General features: G+C 32.2%; 2 protein-coding genes across 6 annotated transcripts in view; one reads left to right on the top strand and one right to left on the bottom strand.

Moving 5' to 3' along the window:
- Nucleotides 1-1229: 1229 nt before the first annotated feature.
- Nucleotides 1230-19661, bottom strand: LOC106053669 (acetoacetyl-CoA synthetase-like). 5 transcript variants are annotated; one of them, XM_056006651.1, is made up of 19 exons: nt 19568-19661; nt 18141-18347; nt 17630-17733; nt 17420-17537; nt 17101-17214; nt 16544-16641; nt 15547-15661; nt 15350-15428; nt 13477-13627; nt 12787-12867; nt 11777-11901; nt 10983-11047; nt 10694-10816; nt 10449-10562; nt 9307-9432; nt 7403-7472; nt 7241-7299; nt 6829-7034; nt 1230-6375 (listed from the first exon to the last, which is right to left on the bottom strand). In XM_056006651.1, the coding sequence occupies exons 2-19, from the start codon at nt 18292-18294 to the stop codon at nt 6238-6240; spliced, it is 2040 nt and encodes a 679-aa protein (XP_055862626.1). In that variant the 5' UTR covers nt 18295-18347; nt 19568-19661; the 3' UTR covers nt 1230-6237. The 5 variants fall into 5 exon arrangements, with proteins under 5 accessions (XP_055862626.1, XP_055862627.1, XP_055862625.1 ...); XM_056006652.1 differs by having other exon boundaries at nt 19539-19660; XM_056006650.1 differs by lacking the exon at nt 19568-19661 and adding an exon at nt 19232-19368.
- Nucleotides 19283-19911, top strand: part of LOC106053671 (isochorismatase domain-containing protein 1-like) — an 18244-nt gene continuing 17615 nt past the window's right edge. The window contains exon 1 of the mRNA XM_056006656.1: nt 19283-19342. Within this exon, the coding sequence (XP_055862631.1) occupies nt 19298-19342 (45 nt within the window). The 5' untranslated portion in view covers nt 19283-19297. The remainder of the gene's footprint in view (nt 19343-19911) is intronic.

The raw sequence follows: 19911 nt of genomic DNA, 5'->3' as shown, positions 1-19911 counted from the left end.
TCCTCCATTGCAAATAATATTTACTCTATACACGTTGAAACCAGAAACAATTACATCTATGCACGTCTGAAAAGTGAAGAATTGCATTGAAGCTTATGGTGAATTAATCTAGCTCAGGACAGCTGATAACAATAGTCATAGTCGACAAAATATCGAAACTTCTGATTCTTCAAAGGAGCTATTTAGGATCACCGCTGAAATGTTAGGGGGAGCAAATAACGAAAGTTTGCCGTCATCTGTCCCAGTATCTGAACTTCCTGATTCCTTCAATAGATTCTTCATTGGCAAGATTGAGCAGATCAGAAATGACATGCCATCGCTCTCGTCACAACTTGACCACTCTCCAATCTTTCAAAATTCTCCTTTTTGCAAGTTTCAACGTGTATCTGAAGATTATGTCAAAAGTACTATTTTAAAGATGCCAAATAAGTCATGTGACCATGATCCCATTCCAACTTCCTTGCTTCTTGAATGTTTAGATGAGCTTGTACCCACAATTACTAACATTGTGAACTCTTGACTGACGTCAGGCATTGTACCACAGCAATTTAAGCATGCACTTGTCAGGCCCTTATTAAAGAAATCCAGTCTTGACCCGTAATGTCTAAAAAACTATCGGTATCAAATCTTCCGCTGTCAAAGTTTCTGGAGCGCATCGTGACTTAGGCCACATATCAATACTAGATCTACCTGTTCAAAACTTTTTAGATTAGTTTGTCATGACAAATCTCGTGATTATGATTGTGTTTGTAGTGTTATCACAGCGCCACGAGTCTACATTTTGTTTCTGAACAGCTCTTTATAAATAAAAGTATTATTAACAAATCTATTCACACAAAAATAAAGATAAATTGTCTTCATCAAAACATGGTCAGATAAATTGTAGAACGTTTTGTTGATTATAAACTAGGTGTGCAGGACGGCAAGAGATCATTGTGTGGTCCAAGTCTCTAGGGTAAAATAACCTTTGGGATGTGTAAACCAATAGTTTGTATCAATACAAAGTTAAAGGATGTTTGATGTGTGTTTCTGACATCAATTTAGCTGCTAAACACAAGGCTTTTTTTTCTTTCTAACTCAAGTATTGATTATATTTCGTTGGGTCAAATACTAAAACCAGTCATACTTTAGTTTTTACTACACCATATCTTGGCAGCTGAAGAACTACAACTAACATTCATTACTCAAACAACAATCATTTACACAAACATTAAAAAAAACAAAATAAGTTTTACTGTTTGCCAAATTGTATTTCAATATTGTACATACAAAACCAAACAAAAAAATCACTGGGACAATTTGTTGACAACTGAAAGATACACTCAAGATTTTATCACATTCAGAGGTGCAAAATGCTAGTTTGACAGGTCAATGAAAATATTAACAACATCCCATTGGCAGTCCTAGAGAAGTAAATCGAATGTCAACTGTGGTTTTTAAGTTAAGATTACCATCAAGGCATTAAGCTTTAAGACCTTGAAGACTAAGATCAGTGTCTCAACTCGGAGTAGGATCCTAGTAATCTCCACCATTCCCAAAACTAAGAGCTAAAGATTGTGAACTGAAATGGAACTACTGAAGAACAGTTGCAAGTATTACAGCGTAAGTTCTTTGAAATAATAATTCTGATAGATGATAATTGAAATAACCACATAGCTCTAATGTCAGCTTGTGTTTCCAATGACATTTGGGTCAAAATAAAACTAAACATGATTGTGATGTCTGCCATTCAGCTTTTACTATAATACAGTTTGAACAGCAATGTTTAACTGCAATACAGAATGAATCTCAATATCAAAAATAAAATAATTTCATTGGTATCAAAACCGTTGGGGATAATTTCTTTACCCAGAGTTGTTTAGAACAAGACTGTGATCTAACAGCACTTTATAATTCATGTTAACTGGTAGTGATTGCTATTAATCAATGTAAGCTATGATTTAAGAATTGCACTGGTAAAAGGTTCTTTTCTACCAGAAGAACAAAAAGTATTTATTGCTGAGTGATGCCACTCAGAATGAAAATAGGAAAAAAACTTCAAAAGAAACAACTCATGATGTAAGCAGATTATTGCCAAATATTAACCAGTGTAAAAAAAAAAAAAAACCATTGGACAGAATATGAATCAAAATCAAATTAAAACCAAAAGTCAAATGGCCAGAACAGTAACATTAAGCAGACGTCTAATCACTTATATTGTTAACAAGAAAACTTGGTGTGTAGAAGTAGGAGGTTTCTCAACCTATATAGATACATCGTATTTAGAAAAAAAAAACTTTCATTTAACACTCCTTATTCTTCCTATTTTTGTTGAGCCTGTGGATTGGGTTTAAAATAGATATAAAAGTGAAACAAACATATGAAGGCAAAAAATAAAAACAAAATACAAGGCACCAAGTGGTTGAAACCAGAAAATACACACAAATCTAATACAAGAAGAGAATTTGTTGGTTTGTTTTGCAGAGCTGAAAGTAGTAACCAAAAAATTCTTTGTCAACTATTGTTGGTAACCAAATATTTGACAGTTTAGTGTCATTAAGTTTAGTAAATATAAAAAAATAATAATAAAAATTGATAAATTTGAGATGTTTTCTATATGGATCACAACTTAGGAACAAACCTTTGCATAATGTCTGTTTTATAAGAAATCTTATAATAAAATAACCCTAATAAAAATACAGTGTTAACAACTAATGAAATGTCCACATTGGAACTGAATAACTTAATTGTAATCTAAATTTATCAGACAAACATTTTAAAATATGTACTTCAATAAATAAACTCTTCAAAATTTGATTTTCCAAGTAAACATTACACAGATTAATAACTTTGTCTCTACAGTTTTAGTTGAATGTAACTTATAACAAGCCATGATGAAAGCAAACAAAAGTACTTCAGTAGAACATCTCTTTCTCTAAGGTCATTCAATAGAAATGAGGGCATTGAATATGAAAGAAGCAGTGTGATTAATAAACACATTTTTTTTTAGAATCATTTAGATTATTTACGTTAGTTCTAAGAAATTAAATAATTTAAATCAATTTTAGTCAATGATTTAAAGTAACTCAAAAAAATCACACAGATTCTGTTTTTAAATAAAAATGTCTTTCATCATTGTATGCTTAAATAATAAAATTTCCATAGAAATTCTTTAAATATAGTATCTGATAAAATGAACTATTGTATATAAAATTTAATAATAATAATAATAGACTAGAAATGAACCAGTAACCAAACCCCCCCCACCCCCCTGTATATTGTTTCTAATATCTTACAAATAGGTAAGAAAATATAAATAAGTTAAAATTAATTTCATGAAGCTATACTATATCAAGAGGCCCAAACAAGACTCTGGTCCCAAAACCCTCCTATATAAGAAAAACTGCCTGATCTGGTAACCACTGTGCGATTCATCTCAGTTATAGGTTTACCCTCTAACATGTAAAATAAGAAAGAAGAAAATTGAATGAAAGTGACCAAACATCTCCATCTCTATGATGCAGCAGTTTATTTTTCGATTCTGATTATATTATTCTGAACAATACAAAAAAAAGCTCACTTTTATTGAAAAAGATATAATAAATTCTAAAATGTATTAACATGATTTTAGAATGATCAATAAATAGTCTTTCATTAGTAATAAGACATAATATAAAAGTATAACTACAGATGTTGAATAATTAGTTACCTTATAAGACATTTCATTGTAGTCAATAAAACAATAATACTATGTGAGTTGTTTGATTTTTTTTTCTAATTAGAACATGCTTTTATTTTCATTCTGATATTTCTGGAGTTTTTCTCATTATAATAATGATTGTTTACTTAACAATAACATTAATAAAAATTTCCTAAATTACATAAATTCTAAATGGAAAATTAAGAAGAAAAAAATAATATAATAATTATAATAATAATATAATATAACCAAAGTTAATATAAATTTGAAAATGTTGGCGTCAATGTTGCTGTCTAATGTGCAAAAAAAAAATATTCCCTTTGAAGATTTCAATCCCAGAGACCACTCTATGTCAACAATGTTCCATGATATCTTATCTACTAGGACTTGAAGACTGGCCGAACAAACTTTAAAATAAAGTAAAAATAAGTAACAATATATCCACGCTATGTCAGTCTTCACACAGAGATGATAATACGTATTGTGCTATGTAGGGATCATGAGGAAAGGAATGTGTCACATTTCACTGCTCAAACTGTATCACAATGAATTCATAACTCAGACACATGACACAACACCTTGACAGAAACACACTAAATTAAATCTCATTAACTCCTCTGTTGTATGATTATTTTTGTTTTTATGTCAGTTCCAAAGCGATATTGCTCAACCAAATCAGTTGACTGAAAATAAAGTTGACTGAAAATAATTATTATAAGAAAAAGTTATGAGACTAGAGGTCATGTTGTTCCTGTCTGGATGCACACTTGATTCATCTTTTAGTACAACTTAAAACTTAATAGATGCTCCCCCATTCAAAACACAGGCAACTACTCCATCAGACTTCATACACATACAGTTATGGCACTATATCAACAATATCAATCTTTGGAGTATATACACACACATATTTCAGCACATAGAGTATTCAATATGAGATTCTATGACTCTATCTATGTCATCATGCTATGAGTTCCCAGGTCTACTAATATCAAGCACTCCACATTTGTTAAGCTATCCATCCAACTCCCATGTTCTTCTTTAACAAGCCTTCAACAGGACAATGAGCAAGTGTTGTTCGGCACTTCCACACTGTTTAGATTTTGCTATTCTTCCAAAAATCCTGCCTTGTTTTTACTAATAGTGTCAATGTCTCCCTGTCTATAAAACAAATAACTAATTCCTAATCATGACATAACAGTGTTTAACCATTCTGTCAACATCAATGCATAAATATCAAGCATTTAAGTTTAAAATTAGAGCAAACCAGGAGTTACTGCTTTAGACCCTACCTGTGCCCAGAGTGGAATAAGACTTTACAGCCATCTAAGACTAAGACTAAGACTGCTTTATTGATCCTTTTGGAAATTTGTTGTGATTACAAGGACTCTTTTCTCATATAAAGACAATAGGAAATGAGATTGTGTTGGGCTTATCAATCCTCTAAGTATTTTCTATTTTGCTTGTTTACTGTCTAATATCAACCCCGCTAGAGTCTCTTACATAGCCATTTCTAAGGTCACTATCACATCACAATCTCTATAATTTGTTAGACAATTAGTTTTGTTTAGTTTAGAAACGCACTATAGTGGACTGACTGTGAACGCACACTTTATAGTGACAACATACACATTGGGGTTAGAGATTAGTGTAAACTTTAAGATCAGTTATTGCTAGGCTCACAGAGGGATAACATCATTGTAGTGACTAACTCAACTGTGGCCCATTCTGTATTAAAGATTGTTGTATTTTCATCTGGAGTAAACTTAGTCATTGAGCCTTTGATCCTGTTTGTTATCGTATACCGTTTTTGTGACGGAGTATGTTAGAACTGGTATCTGTAATACACCTTACAAGGTACTCACGCTTCTAGATTTATCAAGGTATTTTAGTAATACTTCAAGTACAGCTTATTACACATACATCATTACAAATCACATAGCAATCAATTTATTTCCCTATTACATTTCTATCAAGTCAGAAACCAAAGTCTTTACAACAAAATAAAATACAGTTGAATGAGAATTATGCTGCTGTGGTATGAAGATGTAACAAATGAGAAATGAGTTACATAATTGAAAATAAGTTCAATCAAGTAGTCACAATAAAAGAGACATTAAGCTTTGCAGATCATTGAGTTACTAAAAAAAAAATTAAATTAAAAAAAATCAATGTGAAACCAAACATGAGTCTTACTTATAAGTCAACATAGTGAGTAAAATGCCATAAATATATATCTATTGCTAACACAAGTAGTGTAAACCAAAAAATTGATTTAACCCAATAAATAGAGCATTTCTTCAAACTGATCTAAGAAGATTGTAGAAAATGTTTACTGTACATTTTACAAAACATTCCCACTGTTTGTTTGAACTAACTAACAAATGTATTTTTAAATCAATTTCAATGACACTAAGTGTAATTCAAAGGAACTTGAAAACAACAAAACAAAGTTGACATGAATGTTACATATAAGTCTTGTGTGTCCTTGAGTTCTTGTTCAAAGTGTGTTGGTTAATGCTTGAATGTTTGCCTTTAGACTGTGTGTGTGTGTGAGCTCAATAGCCTTGAAGTTCTGGGATGTTGTAGTACAGGTCTAAGCAGTCTGGGTTAGCCAGGGCACCTCTCTGTAACACCTCCTGGCCTGACAAAGCTTGCTTGATAGCCACCTCCACCTTCTTCCCACTGATAGTGTACTGCAGAGAAGAACAAACTTAAAAGAGTTGCTGCATGGGGCCTCTATGTCTATCACATAAAGAGATGATTACATCTTGTAGTTAATTAGGGACTTAAACTCTACTAAGTCACTGGTTTTTCTTTCTGATTCAGACAACCCATAGCATGCTTTACTGGCATTTGGAAAGAAAGAATATGAACAAGAATGTCAACAACCTAGATAGATTTCACACTGTCCAAATAGCATTAACTCTTTCAGTGTAAATTATTTTGATGAAAACAATTGAGTTTTGATAAACAAACAAAAATCTGCAGGGTGGTTAGAGTTAATAAAACTAACATAACTTTTTTATTTTTTTATTTTAAAAAGAAAATAGGTCTCCACCAGCAGCGCTAGTAAATTTACTCCCTGAGAGTAACCCCGCACTGAAAGAGTTAACAACATTATGAAAAGCAGTGTTGATACTACTCACTGGAATATCAGCTATCGGCAGAATGACAGCTGGAACATGTCTAGCAGACAAATATGTTCTGATGTGGTTTTTGATGCTTTCCACAACTGTGGAGCCAAACTCACTGCCAGGAGCCATCTTGAGGAACAGGACCACTCTTTCATCTGAGCCATCTTTACTCTTTTGTCCCACACAGACACTGTCTTGGATCTCTTTGAAACTCTCCACTGAAATCAATAGGTGCAGAAAAGAAATGTACCTTTTAAAATGTCAATAAGTTTCTCACATTCAAGTAAAAGAATCTGACTTTTTTTTTATACTGCACTAGTTCACCTAAATTATCCTTCCTCCACAAACTATTTAAAATAGTCTCCAATAAACTATTCCCTACACACAATTATACATACAATCAATGTAAAAATCTGAAACTAACCAACATGATAGATCTCAGCACTGCCAAACCTGACACCATTAGGGTTGAGTGTACCATCACTGGAAGGAATTAAACACCAATAATGATCATAAAATCAGGAAGAGAAAACCAATAATGAGTTATGAATAAAAGTTAATGAGTGATTGTAATCTATCTACTCACCTCCTGCCCAACATAAGGACACCTCCTGTTTCAGAGTTGATCAGACAATAATCTCCATGAGCCCAGATATCTAAAATGTAAAAAAAAAAATATTATTCTTCTTATCTGAATGTTTATGCTACTTAACATCAAAAAGGTTAATCGCTGTTTATTCAAAGATCACAGTTTTGAGCCCATAGAGACGTAACAGGATTTCATTTGTGATTAGAGGTCATACGTGCAACCACATTCAAATAGGAACCTAACCTCAGCTGGAAGTTAAGGCTGTCATTGTATCCACATAATATCAAAATTAACAATAAGACTAAAACAAAGTTAACATCATCTGTCTGACCACTTAGGATTTACCTTTTTACAATAGGAAATAAGTTTTTCAGTGTGCTGTCAGATGATCAATTTAACAAAATGAAGAACGATATATCTAGAGTTGGGTAGTTATTGAAAAACATTTTTAATCAATGACTTAAACTCTGCTAAGTTGTTGGTTTTCCTGGCTGATTGAGGCAATCCATTCCATTCTTTAATGGCACTAGAGAAGAAGGAGCACTTTGTTCTAGAGTATGAAATAAGAAATGTGCCGCTATCTTTCTGTCTTTCATTTGTTTTGGTTTTCTGTTCGTAAATTATGGTTCAATGTTTGATGTATTATAGCTACTTTAGTTTTTATTCTTCTGTCCTGAAGTGTCTCTAAGTTTAGTGATTTTACTAAATGGTGTTGCTTTAGCGTCATGACTTATTACGGTTCTATTAAATATCAAAGGTTATGTAAAGACATGTTTAGTGTTTACAACATTCCCAGTGAATGACCCGAAAGTGATATTCTTTATTAATAACAAGAATAAACATACATAGATAAATTTGCATAATACAATAATAATAATGATAATATACCACAGTTACTTTAATCAAATTTGAATATTTGTTTGTTATAAATCTCACTGCTCTATTTAATATGTGTTCTAGTTTCTTTAGGTTTTCTTGAGTTAAGGAATCCCAAACAGAGGATGCATATTCTAATATTGGCCTAAATAAAGTTAAATAGCATTTTAGTTTTATGTTCTTATTTGATTTGTAAAATATTATTTTAATAAACCCTAACGTTTTGCTTGATTTCTTAATAAATTTTAATTCCATCAATATGGGGATTCCATGATAACTTTTCATTTATTATTACACCGAGATATTTTGATATTTTAGTCTGTGTTACAGGTTTAACATGAATAAAGTAAGTAGTTTTTATTTGTTTTAGTTTTTTGTTACTCTTAATAACTGCATTTTTCTGGGTGAAAAGACATGCACCATTTCTGTAATTCTAATTCTGTTTGTAAAGTCCTGTTAATAATGCCATTAAATTGGTGTAAATGGATCTAAATGCTAAAACTTAACTCATACTATACTTTACACATTTATTTAACACACAAATACCAATGCATACACAAATAAAAGTTAACAGGCAACTTGTTATTGATCAACGCGTCCTAGGATAACAATGTAAATAGTATTGATTTTTTTCAGCAGACAGATGTCAAAATACAATAGAACAAACATAAGCTGCCCCAGCAGCCTTAGTGAATTATTTCTATAAAATTTAGTATAATCAGCAGATCTACACTCTTTTGCATTAACAAGAGCTTATGTCCTTGTCTTTGTGTATTCATCTAAAATACTAAATTACCATGAGTTTACAGATCTATAATAATATATATAGTTTCTATGGTCAAATAGTTTGTAGCTGGCACAGCAGCCTAGACTTTTATCAATTCCAACTAATGTCAGATACCCACAAAGTTTTGAGAATCCATTTAAGCTTAAGTTTAATTGAGTGCTCTTTACTCTCCTCCCCCTTACCAATCAGGAACTGATGAATACTTTGCTGAAATTTAAAAGGAATAGAAGAAACTCACTTGGAAATTTATTAAAATAAGCTTTTTTGTATTTAGTTCCATCATCATCATTCCAGAAATAGACGGGCATAGAGGGGAAGGGAGTTAAACAGACCAGTTCACCATCTTGATTCCAAACAGGTTTTCCTAAAAAAAAAAATTGTCTGTATTATTATAGAGAATACTATTTACAGTGAGAACAAGAACTATTGGAAACTGTTAATGTCAGTTTTTAAATAAAAGTTATAGACTTATTTCGATCACATTTAAAAATTTATTTATTTTATGACTACAATATGAGTCTCTGTCTCTGTGCTAAAATTTGGGAACTTGGAAAGTGGCCAAGTGGTACATCACTTAGCTTCTGACACCAAGTGGTACATCACTTAGTTTCTGACACCAAGTGGTACATCACTTAGTTTCTGACACCAAGTGGTACATCACTTAGTTTCTGACACCAAGTGGTACATCACTTAGCTTCTGACACCAAGTGGTACATCACTTAGTTTCTGACACCAAGTGGTACATCACTTAGCTTCTGACACCAAGTGGTACATCACTTAGCTTCTGACACCAAGTGGTACATCACTTAGCTTCTGACACCAAGTGGTACATCACTTAGCTTCTGACACCAAGTGGTACATCACTTAGCTTCTGACACCAAGTGGTACATCACTTAGCTTCTGACACCAAGTGGTACATCACTTAGCTTCTGACACCAAGTGGTACATCACTTAGTTTCTGACACCAAGTGGTACATCACTTAGTTTCTGATACCAAGTGGTACATCACTTAGCTTCCGACACCAAGTGGTGTATTACTTCACTACTGGACCAAATGGTCGCAAGTATTAAGTCACAGTTTAAAATGGGTATCCACCCAACTCTAATAGGTACTTTACTTCTATAAACAGCATTGATAACAACAAGGATGAGACAATGGTGTATAGCCTAACAATGTTTAACGTGTATGTACATTGTATTCTATAATCATCACCTGTAATGCCATACAGAGCTATTTATAGTTTGTCAAGTCAGAATTTAGTGGTATTATGTCAAGCAAAGTCTGAGCTTCAGAGAAGGTAAATTCTGCTTGTTTCTAAATGGGAACATCATAGCTACTAAACATAGTTCAAAAGTGGACATAAAATGTGAACAACTAACCTGTTTCATGCCAACTCTGCATGTCACATCCCAGAAGCAGACACTGGATCTCCCCTCTGTAAACTGGTACTGTCCAATTCTGGCCCATGAAACAAGCAATAATGTCTGTACCTCCTGTGAGTTCAATAGTACTCCCAAGTTAAAATGTACACAAGCCAAGATGTTATATACTGGGGGTAAGCATGTACTGGTTAAGTGTGGAGACAACAACTATTTACAATCATAGCTTTTGTGTTGGCACATACCTGATATTGAGCCCAGTAAAACATTAGATTTAATGTCTCTATAAACATAGTCAAAGCTCTGAGTCTTCAAGGGGGATCCAGTGGAGAGAATAGCTTTCAGTGATGCCAAACTATGTGTTCCCTCTGAAAAACAGAAAACAGGTACATTTGCAGGTAATATCATGGTGTAAATGATGTCTATATCACAAAGAAACTCAGGCCCAAATACACAGTTAATTTATTAGTTTATAGTCATGCAAACAAATCTTGAACAAACTGAACAGAAAACACAGAAAACAGTTGTACTTACTGGGTTTAACACCTTTGTCTTCTAGGACTGCCAGCCATTTAGCTCCAGTTCCAAGTATTGTCACCCTAAACAATAACAAACATGGGGGTTAACTGAATACAAGTTAATTAAATTTGCGAATTAGATTTTAAATTGATTTAAAAGTAGGTATAGATATTGTGCAAAGTTACTTGATTTGGCTACACCCATTGATTTTTTTGATGGGTATATATTGTTTTCTTTTTTTTTTCTCTCAATTTTCTCATCTGCTGACAAAAAATAGTTAGGAATTCCCCCCCCCCCCCCTTTTTTTTTTTTAAATTTGCATTGTTCGCATATTTCCACTCTCACACATAGTTTTCTGACAGGAACTCCATCTTGTTTCCAATGAAATAGCCCAGTTTTTTCAATCCAATTTATATCTCTCTCCCACCACAAAGCTAATTTTAGCCATTGAATTCTATTATCACTTTCTTTTCTTTTGATCAGGAGTTAGAATATGCTTGAATGTGTATATTTCCAGTGGGAAGGATAGATTTTGTGGATTCTTTGTCCTTTACAAGAACACAACAAACTGTTCTCTGTGTACATATGTGCAATGAGTATATTTGTAAATTAAAGTCTTCCCAAACCCCAAAACAAAGTTTTTATTAATAATATATAGCTCTTCATTTGTCTAATCAATAAAGATTGCCTGTAATCCTAGATTTATACCTGGTATTATTTAAAGAAATCAGCTAATCATGTTGTAGTAGGCATCTTTGCCTGACTTAATATAAAAAAAAAAAAAATTCAGATCATTCCATGTTACTTACCCCAACTTGTCTACTATATCCCATAATATGTTAGGGTGTGGAACAAGTGGAGAACCATCATACAAAACTATCGCAGAGCCAACTGCAAGGGCGGTAACCATCCAGTTCCACATCATCCAGCCAGCCTAGAAGAGAAACAAACATTAAGTTATGCTAAGACTTCTTGTTATTGTGTAAAAAGAGGGAAGGCATGTAAGCATTTTGTTAGAGCTTCTAGCAATTTTTGGCACCATCCCTGCAGACTCCATTTTCACCTACAACCACCTCCCCATTTGGCTTACTTTTCTACCTAGCCAACCAACATTGTGAACTATTAAATATTTTTTATTTTAAACTACTGCTTTAATTTATCCATCAATAAGCTCTACAGGCTATGGTGAGATTCTTTCAGGTCTATCTACTTCTAAAGCATGCCTCATTACTTGTTAATAGCGATTAACTATAAGAAGTTCATGACTTTCATGTATAAATTAAATATTCAAATGGATTCACTTTTCCAATATTGAGATGTCTAGTTTTACTTCCTACTATCCTTTCTCTTGACAATGTCACAGACTTTTTTGTCCTGTATTTAGTCAAGTATTAATAATGTAGTGCATTCTTTTATCTGAACACACATTCACCTCTCTCCCTCTTTTGCTACATCACTTTTAAATTAGATTTTACACTTTCCTTAATTATTCTTTTGCAACCACCTAATATCCAATACATGCTTTCTTAGACTTAGACCCTCCAGTGCTGATTGGCCCATTGAGCAGCAAGCTGTCTCTTTCATTTCTACTTTTTTTTTTATAATAGATACACTTTTTTTTTAATTATAAACCTTTTTTAAGCTACATTTGAGATTGAATTTTAGATGTAAAAAAAACAAAACAAAAAAACAAACTGTTCAGTAGTGTAGAAATGGTTTATGGTTTTAGCCCATTTGTACCTGGATTATAAGGAAGCTGTCATCCTGAAAAAAAAAACTCATGATAAATGGCCTGTTGGTTGACAGCCCTTGTACTTACTGTAGTGTAGTACAGCATAATATCACTCCTGTCCATGTTGCCATGAAACAGATGTTCTGAGAGGTGTTTCATTAGAGTTCCCTGGGAAAGGATCAGTCAAAAACAAAACATTGTTACAGAAGACAAGTCAAACTATTCTATCCAGCATTACATCATCTTAGCTGAATATATATTAACTTCATCAGGATGACAAAATACATTCTGACTCTTCCATTACATCTTATCTTAACCATTATATTTATCCTACCTCTGATGAAATTTTGCTCTTGCCCAAAGCATTTATCAATTAACCTTTTAAGGTCATTTACCCTCAATCTCGGTTGCAGTTTGATAATGGACGATAGTTTCACCCTTGCTTATCATTTATGCTCAGTATTTCATGTACTCTCATAAACCAAATAAAGAACAACAAAAATCTAAGTTGTCTAATAACTTATAACATATACTTGTTATGCAAGATACTTCAAAAAAACAGAAGGTCAAATTGTGAATAACTTAACTTTAAATAACTTAAGTCAACTTCTATTCAACTTTAAAAGGGAACAATTGTTCTCTGGCATTTATTTGTTTCAAAAGAAAATCTATTCCCTTCCCTATCTTTTTGCTTTCCACCAAAATCCTTTTTTTTCTTGTCTAGTTAAGTGAAAATTAGGACAAAAAACTTAAAGAACACATCTACATAACACATACCCCTGCTGAATGAACCATACATTTTGGAACACCAGTTGTCCCTGAAGAATACATAATGACTAGAGGATGGTTGAATGGAAGTTGTTCAAACACCAGTTTAGGAACTTGACCCTTTTCAAGTCCAGCTTGAAGAAATTCCTCTAGTGTAATGCTAAACATAAAAAGGTAACAAAACATATTGTATTAAATGTAGTAGATTTATCTATAACAACATCTTTGGTGTAACTTTAAAGACATATCTTTCATTCATAGTATAACTTTACTTCCATTGCATATCTTAACTCCTAACCACTTAGTTATAATTTCCATGACTAAATACTCCCTTAAACTTCTAAACCTTTCAAATAGAATATAAGTGTTCAACTTTACCAAATTTCCAACTGACTGACTTATTACTCCCTTCCAACCCCATCAGTAATATACATATCCCAGGTTGAAAAATACTGCAAAAGAAAACTATTTCTTCTAATAGCAAAATTTGGGGAATTTTCTTTAATGTTTTTAATTACATAGTTGTAGTCTTTTGTGTTTCATCAGTTAAAAAAGGTCAAATTAGTGAGTTTTGCACATTATTTTATAAGTTACATCTTTGGCTGTGGAACATTTGACTCTTTTCATTTATCCATCTAAGTAGCTCTATGGCCTTGGAAAGTATGAACAGTTTTGACACATTCTTCATTTCAGATCTTTCCAAAACTTGTCCAAGTTGTTGTAGCTCTGCTTCAACATCATTCAGCCATATTATTTGTGGACTGCCTTTTGGTTTTTACCAATACATTAATATTTGAGATGAAAAAAAAAAGCTCTTGCAATGTGAGGTGCAGTTGAAATAAAAACTTAAATAGACTCATGGTGGACTTTGACTTTGTCTGCATCAAATGGTCGCAACAAGTTTTGCGTGGTCACATTAAATACTGAACTCATCCTAAATCTTTGGAATCAAAGACAATGCCTAATTATTATTATTTTTGATTTTCTATTTTCTAGCACTCTTAAAGTGACCTCCACACTATTAATTTCTTTTTTTTTTTTTATTTCTGTCTCTATAGCTTCATATAGCTGGTATGTCAATCCAGTTTCTTCTTGTAAAAAAAAAAAAAAGGTCCCCTTTCAGACCTTGTGGTCTATAAGGCAGGTGATGTAAAGGTCATCTGTTTCTGTGGCCTACGGTTAATGAGGGTGTCACGTGGCCAGCACAGCGACCAACCACCTTTACTTTTCCCCAACTAACGTTAGGTACCCGTTAGAACTGGGTGGACTCAGCCCGAAGATCCTGAAGTTAAAAAGCCCAGTCTTCACCAGGATTCGAACCCCGGTGGTATAGAGCCCCTATTAACTGTGGTCCACATGAACAGATGACCTTCGCATCATTTGCCCTATAGACCATGTGATCTGAAAGGGGAACTTTACTTTTTAAGGGAAGGCAGGCAGGGGCTACACATTTTAAAACTAAAATATGCATATTAAATATTTTTTTTAGAAGGAAATTGAGATTAAATTGACAAGAACTCTGTTTCTTTCTTCTAAAATATAGCAGGCTTTAGATACAAGTTTTTTTTATTCATTTTCATTCTGACATGGATCTTTATCAAAGCTTTCAAAAAATTGTAGAGGCCTCCACAAAATTCCTGTGGTCCACATGAACAGATGACCTTCGCATCATTTGCCCTATAGACCACGTGATCTGAAAGGGGAACTTTACTTTTTTTTTGTGGCCCTGCTTATTACCTTTCCCTTCCCACACTACAATAATAAAAATAGTTCTACTAAGAAATGTGATATTTATATACTAATTAAACATAATTCAAATGACCAGAATTTATGTAACATAGCTCTTAAATTAGCTGATTATGACCATATTTGATTTATTCACCTGTGTGGTACTATTGTCAGATCTACTGCTCTGCCAGTGACAAATGGAATAATAACAACTTTTTCTAGGTCAGGCAGTCCTGTGTTAAAAAAACAACATCTTAGTGAATCAGTAAAAAATAAAGAGTTCTACAAAAGAAAAGATGATACATTATGAGTATTCTATGAAAGATGTAAACAAAATCTGTCTAGAGTTACCTTTTACAACTTGCTCCAATTTTTCCATATGACTGTGAACTTTGCCATTGTAATTGACTGCATTCACACTAAATATTAACTTTGGTCTGATCTGGGTGAATCTTTCTAAAACACCCTTAAATAAAATAAAATACTCTGAGAGATGAGTTCCTTATCCCAAACAAACAAACAAAATATATGCTTTTTCTTTTCTTACATCTTAAAAACTCATTAGTTTGTGATTTTTAAACATTTAATCATTGGCCGTGTCAGTTTATCTGAATGGATGTAAAACATGGTTACTTATTGAGAAACTTAAGTGATGGATCCAGGCCTAGCAATAAGATGTTTCAGTAAATTTCTTAAGCTAAACTCTGACAATATAATTAATGAAAAAGCCTGATACAGATTCATTTTAATACATTTGGTCCCCTATTCAACATTCTTCAAGCCAATAAATATCTTAAATGGGAAAGTCTTTCAACTAGATCAGCCTTTCAAAACCTTTGACATGAAAATGAGAGCTTAAAAGAATAGTAGAGAGATTTCATGAAGTCATGAAGGAGTCAGCTTGGTGTATTCTCTCATCAGGCTCAAAAGATACAACAAGAACAGCTATATTAAAAACTTAAAAACAATCATCTGTTAAGCAACTTCTGCTTATTCTTCTTCTAGCCAGCTTTTTGCTGCTGAGCTGTGAGCTCTTTTGCAGACTGTGCCAAGGAAAAATAGTGTGCTGTTCTCTTCAGTTGTTCAGCACTGCCGTACAGGGTGTTGGTTATGTTGGGCTGCAGCGGTAGTAGGGTCTGCATAAGGTGGATTAGGAAGGGGCATTCAAAGAGGATCTGCAATTTTCACATTTAGTTTAAAGCAAATAAGAATGACAAGAAAATATTAAAAGTTGAGTTGAACAAAAGTTTTTAATAATATTTCTTTCTGTCCTCTCAGTTAAGTTACTAATGCTATCATCTTTTTAGTGAAAATTCCATTTTATAATAAGAAAAAACTAAGTCCTCACCACAACACCAAAATCAGGTGACGTTGAGCTCCATATGGCTCCAATACTGGATGCAGCCAGCATACACTCTACAGCCTCCATACAGTTAGGGATGTAGCCTAGATATAGAAAAAAAGAAAAACCAAGATTCGTATTAATGAAACATTGAACAAATAATGTTTTTAGGAAACTCAGTTAAATATCATTAAGTAGAACATGCTCTCAAAATTATCATCTTTCAATATTTAGAAAAAGTGTATAAAAGATGAAAATAGTGCAGTGTTTTCAACCTTCTATGTGGATGACATAAACAGATATTTGTTTTTTTACTTTACTTCTAAAGGGCAGTAAATAGATTGTAAAGCCCGAGGCAGATGTTAGAGCAATGTTAAGTACAACCAATGTCACTGGGAACTTGAAATTTTAGGGAAGAGTTAAGATAGTTTATTTTTGAAGTAAGCTTATTATAATACTTGCAGTTACCCATCAAGTTTAAAGAATTTTTATTATTCATGAAGAACATGTAGCAATGAAATATAATATGTATATTTAGATCAGACAAAAAAAGGTTAGCCCACCAACAACTCTGTCACCCTTTTCCACTCCATATTTCTTCATGGCAGATGCAAACTGAGCAACAGACTGACGCAGCTCTCTAAAAGTTTTCTGCTTGATCTCGTTTTGTCCTTCACCTATTAGACAATTACATTTTCTAAATCTTTGAAACCGAAAAATTTAATTTATTTATTTATCATTCAATAAACTATTATCTAAAAAAAAAACTTTAACATGACAATTTTTTTTTTAAATGTCAAAAAACATTTTTTATGAAATAGTATTAACTTAATTATTTAGTTTAAAGACTCCAAGAAAAAATTGGAAATCCATTATGATCACCTGTAGCATAAATGGCCACTTTGTCATCATCATAGCGAAGCAAATTCTCTGCAAAATTAAGTCGACTCCCTTTAAACCATTCTGGTATTGCTGATATATTTAACTTTTTGTCTATAACCTGAAAGAATAAGTTAAAGTGCCAACTTATTGTTATAAATATAATTTCTTTATTATATATTAAATTACAGTTTGAAATAAATGCTATCTTACCTCATCGTAAGGTTTGGAATGAATTATATCTGCATATGCCCACACTTCTCCCCAGAACTCTGGGTAATTATCACATGACCAGCGGTGAAGATCTCTGTATGAATCTGTTTGATTTAAAGAGAGACAGGATGATAATTATTCAAAGTTTTTCTTTGTGTTAGACTAGCATGATGTTATTTCTTGATTTCTCTGTCACTAGCTAGAAAACTAAAGTAGCTCAGGGGAGATAATTTTTTAAAAGTTAAACTAGAGTTCAAAACCTAGTTAGAATAAGAATTCTTTAGTTCAGTCAGTTGTATAGTATGCTTTATATCAGTGCTTTTACTGTGGATGTATTATTTCGCATATATAAGGCCCTATATATTTATATATAAATATAATATAAAATTTGTAACTTTTAATCCCACAAAAATAACAATCCTCCCCTCCCTCAAAAGTTTGTGCATCAACCTATGTCTGTGTCTAGGCAGTATAACTAGCTACCCGGTACTGAAATAGATTGCCTACTTACTGAATTGAACTCCATACTTTTGATTTATGAGCTCTCTAAGTTTGTCCATTTGTGTGATCTTGTCATTTTTGGGTGCCCACATCTGTTGAGGCTTCCTTGTGCTGTCATGATCTTTGGAGTTGGTCAAAGAATTTTCACTTTCAGAAGTAATCATTTCCTTTTACTTGAATTGTAACAACTTTTGTCTTTCTCCTTTTCCACCAAAGTCTTTGAATACAAAAAATAATAATAAAAAGTTACAAGTAAATAATTTGCAATTTTAGCTACAATAAATGTCTTTCAAACACTAATATGAGCCTAAATATTATATATATACATATAATATAATATATATATATATAAATATATATATATATATATATATATATATATATATATATATATATATATATATATATATATATATATATATATATATATATATATTTAAGTTTTAAAATGTTATTTTTAATAAGATATGATAATAAGTCCTATAACTACAGACTTTTTTTTTTCATACAAAAAATTAGTCTATTAAAGTTTAAAAGCATGTATTTTATTCTTTATGTATTGTTTAGCATTATAACTGTATATACTTGGTTCAGATTGTAATATATAATATGTATTATCTAAGTCATGTAAGTTATGTAAGAGTCTAGTGATGTTATCATACTAATCAGCATCAACTAAGCTGTCATCACACAAACAAAAATAAAATCTATGTGATCATTAATGATAGGAAGCACTCTAAGCTTTAATTTTAAGGCTGACTAGACATGAGGTAGACTACTCAACAATAAGTTTAATATTCAGATTTTGCTAAACCTGTAGCCTATTTGGTTACTTGGCCTAGATCTATCTATATTTATATATTGCACCAAATTACAATCAAAATTGAAGATCTGAAATCTAGATCTTAACAGTAAATAGAATAGATCTAGATCTAGTCTAGATTCTAGAGATCTAGACTCTAGATCTAAAAATGAGACTTTAACTTTTTAACTACTTTAAACTTTAAGAATTCAACACATGACCGGCAACCTATTTTTTACTAATCCAACTACAATCTAGTCTAGATTACTAGATCTCATCTAGCAAAAGCCAGGCTTTACTTTAGTTTTATTCAGCTTGAATTTCACTTCAATACACAATACTATTCAAGGCCACCGCGAAGTGGTATGATTATCATACCACTGATACACACAACAAACACTGTGAAACAGGTTAAGTTAACAGGCCAAGAAAGACTACACTAACTCTAGTACAGTAACAACAGTCTGGTTCAAATACTTCAATATTACTTTATTAGTCTCATATAATATGGGTACACAATAATTGTAATTAAACAACTGATAATTAATCTAAACTAGAACTTTATATAGAATAGATCTATAATATATTAGATATGTGGCCCTGTACTTTTATAGCTAGCTACGACATGTATCAACCTAGAATCTTGATCAATGGGCTTATTTTACAATAAATATTCTAGATCTAGACCTATAGTCTAGATATTTGCAATGCCACTGGCCTGGCCTGATGCATTGATTGAATGAATTTCTTAGGTGTTGTTTTAGACTTTCAGCCATTATATTTTATATATTAGAACGTTTTCTATATTTTTGCAACATTATAATTAATTATTTATTATATATAATAACATAATATTATATTTTGATAAACTGATCTGATCCTTTCAATCATCTTCTTTTTTGAAGTAACGTCTGTATTATATAAGATAAGAAGATATATTCTAGATCGATATTGATCTAAAAATCTAAATATAAGGTAG

The sequence above is a fragment of the Biomphalaria glabrata genome, chromosome 12 (genome assembly GCF_947242115.1).
Source record: "Biomphalaria glabrata chromosome 12, xgBioGlab47.1, whole genome shotgun sequence".
NCBI lineage: Eukaryota > Metazoa > Mollusca > Gastropoda > Planorbidae > Biomphalaria > Biomphalaria glabrata.
Note: the sequence above shows the minus strand (reverse complement) of the source record. Positions and strands in the feature narration are given on the sequence as shown.

Excerpts from the sequence above, each read along its gene's own strand:
- LOC106053669 (XM_056006651.1), bottom strand. The coding sequence starts at position 18,294 with ATGATTACTTCTGAAAGTGAAAATTCTTTGACCAACTCCAAAGATCAT. Across the intron at positions 16,642-17,100 it reads AAAGGGTGACAGAGTTGTTG|GCTACATCCCTAACTGTATG; the intron begins GTGGGCTAACCT and ends TTCTATATCTAG. Across the intron at positions 7,035-7,240 it reads TGCTGAGATCTATCATGTTG|TGGAGAGTTTCAAAGAGATC; the intron begins GTTAGTTTCAGA and ends TATTGATTTCAG.